A 14540-nucleotide genomic window follows, 5' to 3' on the forward strand; every position below is an offset into this window, starting at 1 on the left:
CTCATGAAGCTTGGGAAGCTCCAAACAATACGCAAAGGTAAAAGGGGAAAATGGTTACAGTACTGAGAAGGCTAAAATTTGAATGAGATAATAACAAACCTTTCTTGTGGAAGGAAAAGGAAATGACTGATTCTAAAAAAGCTTCTGTGATAAATCATCACCCCTGCATGAAATTCCATTCATATATGATGCAATATCTGGTAGCAATGTTAGAGGAAAACAAAAAGGAACAAAAACTTAGCAACAAACAAGACTATGAAGAACAAAATATAGCTTGCTGGAATTGCTGAGCTGTTTCAGTAGTTCAAACAGGAGTAGGATATTACAGAATCAAACAAGAGTTTGAACAGTTTCAACAGCTGTATTTGTATTAGTCATAAAGGTATAGATGTGAAATACAGCTCTAATAAAAAACTGAAGTTTATAAAACTGGATGGTAATTTTCCACCCTTTCCAGAAGTATCTCAGAATATCCAGGGGAGTAATACCTGAAAGAGAAACATTTTGTTTGTGCATTAGACTACAAGGCATGTTCTATGCTAAGTAACAAAACACTATTTATATTTCTATTGATATTTATATATTTATATATAATAATATTATATATATTTATCTATTTATATAGATATAAATAGATAGTTATCTATTTATATATTCCAAGGAATATATAAATATTCCTTAGTCAAGGAATTCTACAGTTATTCCCCTACAACGTTTTAAGAGCCTGCTTTTCAACTTCTGTTATCATTTATACTTGGAAGTCATGTTTTCAAAAATATGTTTAACTTCTTTTAGGGCACATAGGTGGCTGGTCCTGGTAGTTGGCTAGTTTTTAGATAGGTTCAGCAGCCATAAGCATTGTCTTTACTGAGAAATGTAGATGTTAACTTCTTTTGAAATTATGGCCTTTAATAAAAAAGCATGAGTTTACACAGACCCGTAGGCTGCCAGACAACAATAGTCTACTGCTGTTCATCAAGCATAAGTACACACCCCAAAGCTAATGTGAAGTCTCCATCAATGCAAGAGACATTGATTCTGGAACAAAAAAAATTTATCACAATGACCTTCTCTCCCTAATGCCAACTCAAGGACAGAGATTATCGTATAGGTTTTCATTAGAGTAGGACTCTATGGTGCCATTATTGTCCTGCTGTCATTCAGTTAGTTTTCCACAATGGACCAACTACATGTTTCCAAAATGCAAGCATCACTAAAGCTGCATTTAGTTCTTGTTTTCCAAGTTAAGAGTATCTGAAATTTATTGCTGTGTTATTCTAAAAAACATACATCTCAGTACATTTCTGGTTTTGCAGGCATGTAAATTGTTATCTCTGAGCCCCCCATGTAATGCGTGCCTAAATTGTATTAAAGTAGAAATCCCCAGTGTTTTCACACTGAAGGAAGATCCATTTACCTTGTTGGTTTTCATTTTCTGGATTATTTCTGCATAGTGTAACTCTTTTTAAAAATCATATTAATTGTCTGACTGCAAAGCTAACTTTTCAATGCATTATTATATTCAGTCTGCAAACAGCCTAAAATAACAGGTCTCCAGGACAAACCCAGAGCTGGAGTCTATTATAGCAGCTGTGCCTCAGGCAGCACAACCAACATCAGGCAGTAGCACAAAGAGGCAAGCAGGAGATGCTCGAAGGGGCCCTTTTCTTTATTACCTCCCAGACTACATAAGTAACCTTGTTTCATTTACAGGGGGGAAAAAAATAGCTGTAACAAAGAAACATTAATTATATCCAGAAAAGCGTAAGCAAATGCCTCTTTTCCCCCTCTTAAATATTAGCTGCAGAACAAAGTTTCCTTATGATTTTTAGTCATTTGACAACCACTGGCTTTCCCTTGCGGAGACAAACACGGCTTCATTTTGCATGACTTAGTTTGTAGCTACTATGAGCTGAAGAACTCTGTTGGTATAATTAAAATTGATGATGCAGATTTTCAGAGCCTGTAGAGGGAGTACACGAGTACAACATCCTTTTGATGTGTTGATGGAGTGAAGCACTGGTAAATGGATATCTAGAATCTAGGAGGGCATTTCTCTCATTATTACAATTTAGGATGGTGACATTTTGACTGTAAGCTATTTAATAGTGTTTCTGTATTCATTAAGGGCAAAGTTCAACTTGGTGCAGACAGCTGGTGTATGGTCCTTTTATATAACACTTAAGCCTCATGATGAGGCTGGGGGGAGGAAGGGCAGCTGTGGGCAGAGCGACTGTGCAGGAGAGCCTCTGGACCCTCTGTACATCAGAGGAAGTTTCAAAGGAGCCTCTGAATACACTAGTTAGACAGGCTCTTAGGGAAGTCAAGGATGCAACCAAAGGTTCACCAATACCTGTATTTTAGAGCCTGAGTAATCCATAAATAAGTTACCTAGATAAACTAAACTTCCCACAGACATTTGTTAATATGAGAGCGGTTGTGCTGAAGCCTTAGAGTCTGTCTGCGTACTGCAGGACTGATTTTATTTCTCAGTTTCCTGCAAGAGCCTAATTATTTGGGCTTTTTCTTTTTTTTTTTTTTTTTTTTTTTTGAAAAAGACAAATTTGATTCCAAACATAATCAGGAAAGAGACAGTGTTCAAAAGTATGTGTCTGGCACACTGGGGCAGTTAACCTGGTTTTTATAGGAACAAAATTAATGTAGAACTTAAATTAATATATTAAATCCTTGCATTGTGTTGTTCCTGTGAAAAACATCTAGCAATGCTGTAAGTATGAATTTTTTTAAATTTCATTTTTCCTACCTTACTATTTCCTCTGGATAGCAATTGTTAATAGTGTTGATATATTCTTGAAGAAGTGACCCAGGTTCTGCTTTTATTTCTTGAACCTTTTTAAGTCCACCAGTTGTTACAAAGAGACGACGTGCTTTGCTGTCATGTGGTAACACCTACATGCAGAAAAGTGCATTAAAAAAAGAGAATATTTTCTTTGAAAGGAATCTCTATGCTACTAGGGTCAAATATTGCTTATCTGTTTTTAATTCAGAGGACAGATAAAATGGAACATTGGAGGTGCAACATGTGTAATGACTACTGTATTTTAATACCCAGTTGTACAGGAAAAAAAATCATAAACCAGCCCTTTATAGTTATAACATAATATAACATGTACTGTAATACATAACGTATATAAAAATAATGAATTGAATATTTATCTTTATGTAAATAATATTTCTTGAAGTATTCCTATGGAGACCATAAGATTGTGGAGATTAAGTAGATAATAAAACCAGAACACTAACATGGAATAACAACAGCATCTGTTCCACTTAAACCAAGTTATTCAGGTCTTTTATGTCAATTCCCACAGTTTAATTGTATAGCAGAATTTTATACCATTATAATGATCTAGTATAGATTAGTGCATGAAAACAATACTGAGAATTGTTGCAAGTGAACAATGCAGCCTTGAAGCATTACATGCTACTATTAAATTCCTAGATATTAAAATCCTACAACACACTGTGTAGCCATGGAAGCCTTTTACAAATACATGCACACACAAAGCAGAAATGTGAAGTTTCTGCAGCCAAAGGGGATGAGAAGCAGAAATGATCAGACAATACATTCTGCGCTCCCTGAGTGATGCCAATATGCAGCTCTGTCCAGAGGACGGGAGAGGAGGGAGGGAAGGAGGTGGGGGCTGGGCCAGGCAAGGGAGAATGAGAGCATGTAGTCCACAGGCCCACAGGGCTGCAAAAATACTTTTAAAAAAGAGGAAAAAAACCCAGAGAGATAATGCAAGACGTCAGCTGCAGCTACAACAAAACCAGATGGGTTTAAAACCAACTCTGAGAGTTACATACTATGGGGACAAAAGCATTTTGTAAGCCTTCACACCGGTCAGACAAATCAAGCCATAAATTTGATGGTATCTCAGTGTAAAACAAGAGACTTTAAGGAGGAAAAAGCTCATAAAAAGATGAAGGAAAAGAAAGACGAGATTTCTGCCATACATATAGGCAAACAGCCTTCATTTCTCTGGTCCCTCTAGGGAGACAGACAGGTAAAGAAATCAACAGACAGGTAAAGAAAAATCAAGGGAACACAGAGACTTCTCCCTATTATAGGCTCTGTATAAGTGTCAGGAACAACTGTGATCATTTCATTGTAGCAACTGAAGACAGCTGTTTCCACCTATCTCCCACAACAAAAACTGCCAAGGAGGAACTAGCAAGAAGACAGGATATGGCCCTTTCCCTGCCTTCCTCCTCCACACTGACTCCCAGGCTGGATAAGACAGCAGAAAACTCTCTTGGAAGAGGCCCTAAAGACAGACAGCACCTCTAAGACACAGTCCCTTCCCCCCGTCCAAGCTGAGAGAGCACAGAATTGCACAGACTCTGAAAATGATAATGTTTAATTGACACAGTCCAGCACCAAGAATGGATAGCATCCCACTCTGAAGCACAGCTCAGAAATAAGGCTTTTACTGTGGTATAAATAAGCCCAAAGAAGTAATACACCACAGCTCTAAGAATACGAAATTTCCAAACTATGGTTCAGGAGAGAAAAATGCTTTTAGTGCAGAGAAATTAATTTTAAATGTATACTTCAGAAAAGTAAATGCCAGACAAGTATAGTTTGTTTAATACAGCATAGGAGAAGAAGAAAAACAAAACAGAACAAAACAAAGCATCAGCTGATATGCAGGGTATAAAACCACTTCAGCAGCAAACAACATTCAAATCTATACACTGGGTAACCAATTACTATGCACTCAGCTCATTAAGAGCTCCAGTCAGCACACAGAAGCAAAAGGCACTGAATTCTGTGCAAATCTCCAATCTTTGTACAGACTTAGCAAGATGACAGGACAAACTTAAGTGTGGCAATGTAATCAGGAATCTGCACTACAAACAGTAATGGTTCCAGACCTGTGACAATCAGAACTAAGTATCAATAGTGTTTTACTTGGCGATTTCCAGAAAGGACATTTCACCAAGAGAGCCTGGTATCTCCTGCTAACAGATACACTGCAGAGTATTGTACAAAAGATACACTAGGGTTGGGGAGGATTCTCAACAGCTGGTGAACACTGCAGACACAGGGAATCTCCTGATTAGTTAGCAATTACTTAAATAATTTGAAATATTTTTATCAAATTGTATCACTTTTTACATGCTGCGCTCAAATCAACAATGTTATTAACACCAAACAGTTTCGAATTTTGAGAGGTATACGAAAGATTTGGAATTTTTACACTTACTTAATTGAAACTGAAAAATTAACAAGGATAAAAATGGTGAAGCCTTTATACTCTAGATTATTGTAAAATATCTAACTTAAGTCATTCCTGTACAGACAGCTTGTACTTTATCTAAAACAGATGTGTCTGGGATTTATGTGATACATTGGCTCAGTGAAAATATTTGCACGTGAGTTAATATCCTACTTAATCTCAAGAGGCAAGGAATTAAAAAAAACCCCACTTTGCTTGTAAGCAACTGTTTTCCCAGTCTTAGGATGAATTATGGCAGGTTCCAGATGAAACAGTATCCAGCTTTGTCAGAAAAAAGAATGGGATGCTCCAAACTGCTGCTGCAGGGTATGCTTGAGGATCCTGAGAACACAACTGAGACTTTTAGAGAGACTTCATCTTTGGAAAAATAGCTTCCTTGCTAAATGGAAAACAATTAACACATTCCTCACCAAGCAGAGCCTTTTCTTACCTTACTAAACTGTCCAACAATATGTTTTATAATATTGGGAGGGGCATCGTGCAGCAATGGTTCAAGTGCTGGAAGATACGTGCATTTCTGAAGGATGTTCTTTAAGGCTCTTTTAGTCTATTGAAATGCAAAATAAATTTCCTCTAGTAAGACATGAATGAAAACTACAATAATTCCTGTTATATATTACTGAAATTTGATCAAAAACAAGCAAATTGATCAGGATTCTCAAAAAGCATTTTCTGAATAAAAACTATTATATCTATCAGGTCACTTACTGAAGAATCAATTTTCTACTTAGATTTATTAAACCTCAAAACCTGTAGTACATCATATTCTTATTATGTTATCTACGGTCAAAGTAATGGCAATTTTTCTTTGACTACAATGGAAGCAGGAGCAGACCCTTTAAGTAAATTGAAGAATGGTAATATAAGAAAGCTCAATCAAAACACATTTTAAAAGATTGTATTTTAGAAGTGGCTTACTAGGAGAGTCTGCTGGTCTGTGATAGCAATGTGGACTGCTGTCCAGGCAGGAAGAGAAAAAGAGAGTGAAACAGTTGTACATTAGTGCTTAGTTTCTGAAAACAGACTCAATCTTTACTGCTACAAGCAGTAATGACCTTTCTGAGTAGGCTTAGACGTACAGCTCATTTGGCCTTGGTATTTTGGTGACCACTGAAAATGACTATACAAAAGTTATTTTACAGATCTGGAAAGTTATACTTCAACGGAATGTACAGAATAGTACAACATGGGAGACCATATCCTGTCATATTATACTCTTTAATGCTGTCACATACTCTTCAGTTAGTTCACTTACTGTCACTCAAAAATACACTTTACCGAACTGCAACTCTACTAGCTCCCACAGAAGGGAGGCCCTAAACATCAACACCTGCATGCTTTCAAGAGCAGAACTTTGAGTATTTGTTACAGTTTTATTATAATAATAAAACCATAATCAAGTCTACTACAAGGACTATAATATTTTGTACAAGAGCTTATACTTCTAAAAAAAGTAGATAATTAGAATTTAGTCACAAGAAATTATATCATTTATGGGCAGATGCAGCTCTGATCTAAACTGGGAAGAACATGAGGGACTACACTGCTGTGGCTGTACCATGTGATTTGGTATGCACCATATGCACAGCCATTAGGACCAACCAGTCCTAATACGTGACACACAGCCTTCAGACACCCTACATCCAAGAAATCCATGACTCGATGAACATCAATAAAAGCACATACAATTTAGTAGTTTTTAAGCACATCCACCTGTTGATTACAGTAAGTATCTCACTGCAGATGCTACAAATATACTTGCTTTTATTTGAAGATCTTCTGAACTGCGTGTGTCCATATATATAGAAAGCAGTATGGGTAGCACATTTGCTACTGCGACAGCACCCGCATGCTCAGGAGTATGTCTTCCAATTTGTCCCAAGGCCCAGGCAGCTGCTGCCTTAATATGATCTTCTTGTTCTTCTATCAAGCAGGCACATAGTGGTGGTATTCCCTGCGGCATTAATCAAAAGCACAACCTTTACAAATCTACACGAGGGAGGGACGACTTGAAACTGATACAGATTGTTAGAAAATGTTTTTCTACTGACATGAGCTATAAGAGAATGCATGCTAGTGGTGTCATATATTTTACAATATCATGTCTAGCAAGAATTTTTAATAAATCTTAATAAATCTAGTTAAAGAAAGAGAGAAACAGATTCAATTTTCTAAGTCAGAAGGCGGTTTGAGCTAACACAGACATTTAAGGGATAAAAGGAATATATGACACAATTCAGTCCGTATTAAAAGTAAAGGCTTCAGTTTTGTCAGACTGAAAATAAAAGAATTTGGGTGTTTATGAACCTATGAAAGTAGTTTAAGATCAGAAGGGCTCAATCATTGAGTCTTTTCTTCTTTTTAATCCACAGCACTAAATTTCGATTTATCAATCTCTTCTTGAGTCCAGTAGTTCATGTTTGACTCACCCAATCACTTCCAGAAAGGTTTCAGTTATTGCTTTGAAGACATCAAGAGATGGACTCTCATCCAGCTGTTACTGAAGTTCTTCTGGTTTAGGGTCACAGTCTTTATCCTTTCTCCACAGGATTATGGAGCTACTTAGTAGCTGGTATTTTATGCCAGGATACTTCAACAGGAATCATTTAATGCTACTTTAGGTAAGGCGAGGCTACTAAACCTCTAACTAGAAAACATTTTTCTCCACCCCACAGTTCATTTTTTAGTCTTTTCTGCACACTCTTCAGGGTTTTTTTTTCAAAAGCCTTTTAAAATACAGTCATCAGAACTATATGTACTGCTATTACAGATAGATTAATTTCCCTTTCCAATAATGCTCCATCTTCTATTCTTTAATACCCCACAGGACTGAACTGTCATCCTTTTGGTTTTTTGCCATTGCACTGCAGCAGAAGACCACAATGAAGTGTTTGTCCAGTATGACCTCAAAATTAATTTTTCAAGATTCATCCTTTGCAGAATACAGTACCACAGAATGGAGCTATCACTTTACATCATTACATCATAGATGTGTAACTGCATGTGTTTATGCCACAGTGCATTTCTTTCAAATGGTTCCAGTTTACCATGTCCTGTCCTCAGCACCATATACCACTCTACAAGCTTAGTCTACCCCTGAAGCAATTTTTTAATTTTTTTTTTACTGGGTTTTGAGTTTATTTGGGTTTCTTCCGTGGCTCAGTGCACAGTGTGCACAGATCCCCACAAAACCTCTCACTGCACTCCTATTCAGTTATGGTAGCAAACATTACTACTCTTCAAAAATTTATCATTTAGGTAAATTATAAGCTTTCTCATTAACTTAATCCTGGATTCATCCCACTTAACATTAAGCACTCAAAAGCAGGAGTATGTTTGCTCTAGGCATCCCTTAAAGTGGAGAGTCAGAGACACATCCAGAGAAGAAAGGCCTCCAGAGGGGACAAGTTAAAAACATCTATTTCTTTAGTTTTCGAATGCAGAAGAGCATTGTTTGATCATTCCTACCTTCCCTGCATACTTATTGATGTTATGTGGTGGCAATTTCCATTTTTAACTTGTATTCCTACTAGAAGACATTTCTGTTTCTCCGTTTTTATTGTTTCATTGTTTCCACTCACACAGTATATTTTAAAATGACTGACATAGTGTGAAAATGCGTCAACAATGCTCAGTGAAATTACCTCCTCCTGTCATTAGTTAGCATTATTCACATCGGAATATTATGTCAGGCACTAATTTCACCAATTGAGAATATTGCAAATTCCCTCCCTTCTATATCATTGCCCATTTATTTAAACCTGAAAATGTATAGCTTATCTCATTTGAAATGTCACTTGCACAACCGAATCAAACCATACTACATTAGAAACTGAGGTCTTTTCAAGTCTTAAGATTTCTATTGCAAGACTATTCCAGTGGTACTAGCAGAGTCATGCTGGTGCAACGAGGAACGTGCCATTAAACATTCTTACTTCAAAAAGGGTTTTGATGTAGCCACAAACATTCATTTTAAGAGGAAACAGAAATTCACTGGCTTATTTTCTGTACCCATGCAATTGCAACACAGAAAATCATGTACTGTAACACAAATGGATGCTCATAAACTAATCTAGGACATTTTATAAAAGGTTCAACTTCATAAAGACACACTTTGATCAGGTTACCATATAACTTCAGACATTGAAAGCAGTAATATTAGGAGAAAGTGCATTCATCAACAGCGAGTATATAATTCTGTCACAAAATACATTCTCTGCCTATGTTAATTTGTATCTCTTTCTCAGAATACCACTGAAGAATTATAGGAAGACAACAAAGTGATAGCTAACCTTGGAGACAATCACTGCCATTGACAGGTTCTCCGAATGAGCTGCTACATAACCAAGCATCATGATGCCAGGCAGCCTGACAGTCCCTCTGCAGCTGCCAATACAATCAATCACAGCAGCAACTCCACCTGCATTTACTATAAGCTGTGAAAGCTGAAAAGATAAATGGAAGAGATTAGATACTGTGAAGTATCAACAGGCATAACAAACTACATTAGAAAAGTCTTTAAATGTATTGCTCCTGATTTACAAAATAAAGCTGGAATAAGAGTGATGTATCATACACACTGTTGGGCACTAAGTGCAGCATGAAATTCTCAGGAATGAGGTTGTTTTGCAACTCTGTTTTTGATTGACTTTACTGCAAGGAAATCAAGACTCTGAATTCTTGATGCTGTATAGCATGGAATGACATATTCTCTACTCCATTAGTATACACCAAAGAAACGTGCAAATGACAGCCTAATATATGAATCCCTTGAAAACGCACCTACTGAGCCAGGTATTCCTTCATACCAATATTCACTCGTTCCCCAGCCAACATCATACTGTGCAGGGACAGGGGAAAAGACCCACTTCTTTCACCTGCATTGCAGATATCCTCTGTGGCATAAAAGCCTTTCTGGATTCCCCCACTGAGGCATGAAGCCAGAGACAACTGTCATGCACACACAAAAACATCTTGGACTACACTATTCTGCCACGTTATGGTACTCTGAGGGAAGTGTCCAGGGAATACATTTGATGGGCAATGGAGTTTGCCCCAGAATGTCAATTAAATAGCCTAGCTGATAAATGATAATCAAGCTATGCAACATGTTTCTTTCCAAAAGGTATCACTTCTCATACCCCTAGAGAGACAGCAGTATAGTACGTATGATATCAACAATGCACAGAAATTTAAAAATTCATATTATTATTATTTTCTTCTATCTTGTTAGGTATATCCCATTTTCCCCAAAGATTCCAAAGCAAAACAAATATGTTCTTTAAAGTCAAAATTACACAACCGAGGCATGTGGATTCCCAAGCCAGTTTATTTTTATAGACATGAAATCCACCTTTGCCTTAGAGCCTTTAGAAGGGGCTTGTTTTATTCATGAGACAGCTAGACAAAATTAAAGTTACAACTTTAGAAAAACTGCTCACACAATAGTGAACTGCAACCAGTGACAACCAAGTCCTACATCTGGGTGCAGCTGTGTGTGCTGGGATGTATAGAGCTCCTGCGCAGACATACTCCCTGGTGTTGTGACCCTCAGGCCTCACTGCAGGTCCCCCAGATCTTGACACCTTCACATGAATTTTAGTGCATATAAACATAGAGAGCTGAGATCCAAAAGCCACAACACTCACATGACTGACACACCCAGCTCCTCTAGAAATATCGTTTGCCAATTTGTCTCTGCTGCAACATGTGTTGCTTGAATATCATTGCTCAGAGACGGACAGACATCACGGTCACTCTGAAGTCAAATGTGGACTGTGACTTCCCACTGGGAGTAACCAAGATACTTCTTACAGCTCCTTTGGATTGCTGCTAGAATGGCCAACTCCCTTGCACAGAGGATCCTGTGCTAGCAGCTCTTCTTACTTTACCTGCAGTCTTGTAAGCTTGGCCTCTGGCATCCGACTCTAGTGTCCCCCCTTTAATAATGACAGTGTGTTTACTTTTTTGAGAAAGTGAAGTTGCATTGCTCATATGTGCAGAGAGAGAGCAGGAAATGTGACAAGACTGCAACCTTTAATCACTAACAGCTTAAAAACTAGCAGGCTGAAGAAACACTACAATATTCACGTTTAAGCACTTCCCAATTGTTAAGCCAATATCACGATTTTGAAATGACAGCGCTCAGCATTAGTGTGTTCCACAAATACATTTCAAGTATTTCATCCCAGAGTCATATTTAGAGCCTTTTAATTATCTCTGTGGTCTGACAGATTAACATAGTTATAACTATTTGGTTTTCCTCTTTATTTTGTATTGACTTTGCCAAACATCCCCACCTTCCTGTATCAATTACTGGCAAAAACACTGCAAATGCTGAGATCCAAATTACAAACTTGAGCTAATAAAGGAAACTACCATCAGTTTAATAATAATAAATAATAAATATTACCTTCATTGTCATTGGAAAAATAACTAAAATGTGATTCAGCGTCCCAGAAGATTTTTTAAAAAGACATACACCACCTATTATTGTTCTAGGATGATGTTGTCGTTTATTAGCTGGTATCATGACTTCTGTAAGGCTTTTCTCATGGTATTTTTAATATCCAGGACTGACAATACTGTCAGCCTAGAACTCCCTCTCTGTGAAGATATCTTATGGAATGAAGTAGCTAGGTATGCATTCTATGGTTCCCGGTTTCCTAACCCAATTCACATTCAATACACATCTCATAATATCAGCAAGCATTTCCATATTCTTCCACTGAACATGCCATTGTTTCAAAAAGCAAATGACAGAATAATCCTGTATTTTATTTAAAGTGTAAAATCTAATGATATGACCTTGTATTTGCATTTTCAAGGTTTTACCTCAGGCGTGTGCTTTACTATCTCTCTAATTAAAGTTGCACCATTTTTCTTGACATATTCATCTGAGTCCTTCAGGCATGTGAGCACAACTGGGAAAATTTCTGCTTCAACCACCAACTCCGCAAGTTCCACTGAATGCTTTGCTATTTGGCTTAGAGCTGACAGCACCTGACGCTAGTAAATAAAAATTGTTATAAAATCAATAGTATACAAACATCCCACAACACACACTCCTCCTGCACACAAAAATCTATTGCATCAAGGAAAACAAAGCAGGATAGGGAAAACAATTCCAGCTATTTCACAATTCACTGAGTCAATTCATGCACGAATATAATGGCACAGAACATTCCCTGGTTCCTGAATAAAAGTTTCTCCTTTGTTTTATCCCATTCAAGCTTGCTATGTATTAAAAAAAAAAAAAAAAAGAAAAAAAGAAAAAGAAAAAATATATATACCATTTAAAACTGTAATTTAAAATTAGTGAAATCTAAGAATGTATCTTTATTTGCATAAGTTTGATCTGTCACATCTTAGATTAAAGAATTCTTATCTGTTTGAAGTGGCATTTTTACGTTATCTTCTGTTTCTGTTAGAGTAAGACAAAAAGATTTTATCAAGAAACAATTTTTTGTCAAACTCTAGTGATTAAACCTTCAACAGCAGCTATTCACATCAGATAGTACATTCTAAAATACAATAACACATTTAATATTAACTGGTTTATAGTATAATACTAAGTATACAAAACCTTTTTGTAACTGAATTGTGCACATTTTATCTATTAAAAATATCTGTTGCATTCTTTGTATACTATATAATTCTAGAACAAAAAATCATACTGTTCACTTTAAAGATTAGTTTAGCTGTTCCTCACAGAGCGGCAGTTTTTAATCCAGTAGCTAAATCTGTGATTATATTCAGAACTCTTTGTCACTAATTACATAGTTACATTTTGTTAATGCTCAAAACAAGAGCTTCCTAAATAAAAATGCACATCAGTGCTTTTGATTCAATATCAAGTAATGACTGGTATAATGGAGATTTTAAAAAATAATTTTTAAAAATGTACCTTTAGTTTAGCATCAGGGTTCAGGATCAGCTGAGCTAAGTGAGCGATAGCTCCTGCATCCACTACTGTCTGTGCTAACTCTGGAGAATGCTTTGAAATATCACTGAGAGTTGAAGCAGCAATCCTTTTCAAAGCAATTTCTGGCTCCTGGATACAGAGCACTAAAAGAGGAATAGCGCCTGCATCCACCACAGCTTGTGACAGTTCTGTAGGTCCAAGGAAAGTAATTAAGTGAGTATGGGTGACTGACCCTTGTGCAAGCCATTTTTCACCCTGACAGATACAGCAAAGGAAAAAGGGGAGGGTGTAGTTCACTGTCTCGACATCTGCATTTCAAATCAGCCCTCCTGGTTTCATAAACCGTGTGGACCAATCCACAACTGAAAAGAATGCAGGTCAATAGATGGACCTCCATTTACATGCACACATTTGAGGTAGATTAGGCTGAAATGGTTTGTTATTCTGTTTTCTTTTTCTTTTTTTAAAGTAAGCAGATGTCAGCTGTTTAAACCCTGGCTATTCTACACTGATCAATAGGAAAGCATTTTATGCATGGCTAACAACAACACAGAAAGCCAAAGTACCAAAATTTTACCAACCACCTAATTAGAGAGCATTTTACCCTCTTTAAATGATAAGCAGATATTAGCATAGATCAAATGCCAAAAACAAAAATACAAAAAACATACATAAAAGATTTATCTTACATAAAAGATTGGAAAAATGGAACTTGCTGATCAAAACTAGGCTTTGCTACCATCCATGGGACAAGACAGAATTTATACTTTAATGACATGAAAATGTTACAACACACAAGTAGACAAATGAGAAATTTCATCAGTGGGATATTGTATGTCTGAGATTAGTACAATATCCTTAACTAACCGCACCTTACATAAAAACGAAAGAAAAAATCTGAGCATATGATTAGCTGACACGGACAAAAATTACACTATTAGAAATTCGTTAGCTCTCCCTGTGCATGCAGCATTAATCACAGTCCTAAAATAAGAATTACTGGATATCAGAAGCAAAATTTACACTATAACCAAGCTGTGCTATTTTAAGATAGTGTTGAAAAAGTGGTTAAAATCATGGGGGATTCAATAATCTATTAGGTTCTTAGTTCAGTTTTGCTACACCTGATTATGTATATCAGTTATTATCTTTAACATTTATCTTGACTTACAGTACCATGGCAACATATGGCTGTTGTATTTCAAGACTCTAACTTAGCTTTTGATTTATAGTCCATCCATAAAGAGATTTTCATACTAAGAAAAATATAGCATACTTCATTAAATATACATAGACTAATATAGTTTTTCATGAAATCTCTAAGTCATGTCATCATTACATTGTTAATATCC

The 14540-nt window shown here is 36.5% G+C and overlaps 1 protein-coding gene across 2 annotated transcripts in view; it reads right to left on the reverse strand.

Moving 5' to 3' along the window:
- Positions 1-237: 237 nt before the first annotated feature.
- SPAG6 (sperm associated antigen 6) overlaps positions 238-14540 on the reverse strand; it is a 35265-nt gene continuing 20962 nt past the window's right edge. For both annotated transcript variants that reach the window (XM_030505437.1, XM_030505445.1), the window contains 7 exons: positions 13171-13376; positions 12099-12272; positions 9557-9709; positions 7027-7218; positions 5695-5811; positions 2765-2910; positions 238-488 (listed from right to left, as the gene is read on the reverse strand). In XM_030505437.1, coding sequence (XP_030361297.1) covers positions 422-488; positions 2765-2910; positions 5695-5811; positions 7027-7218; positions 9557-9709; positions 12099-12272; positions 13171-13376 — 1055 coding nt within the window. In that variant the 3' untranslated portion in view covers positions 238-421. The remainder of the gene's footprint in view (positions 489-2764; positions 2911-5694; positions 5812-7026; positions 7219-9556; positions 9710-12098; positions 12273-13170; positions 13377-14540) is intronic.

This window comes from Strigops habroptila, chromosome 1 (assembly GCF_004027225.2).
Source record: "Strigops habroptila isolate Jane chromosome 1, bStrHab1.2.pri, whole genome shotgun sequence".
Lineage (NCBI taxonomy): Eukaryota > Metazoa > Chordata > Aves > Psittaciformes > Psittacidae > Strigops > Strigops habroptila.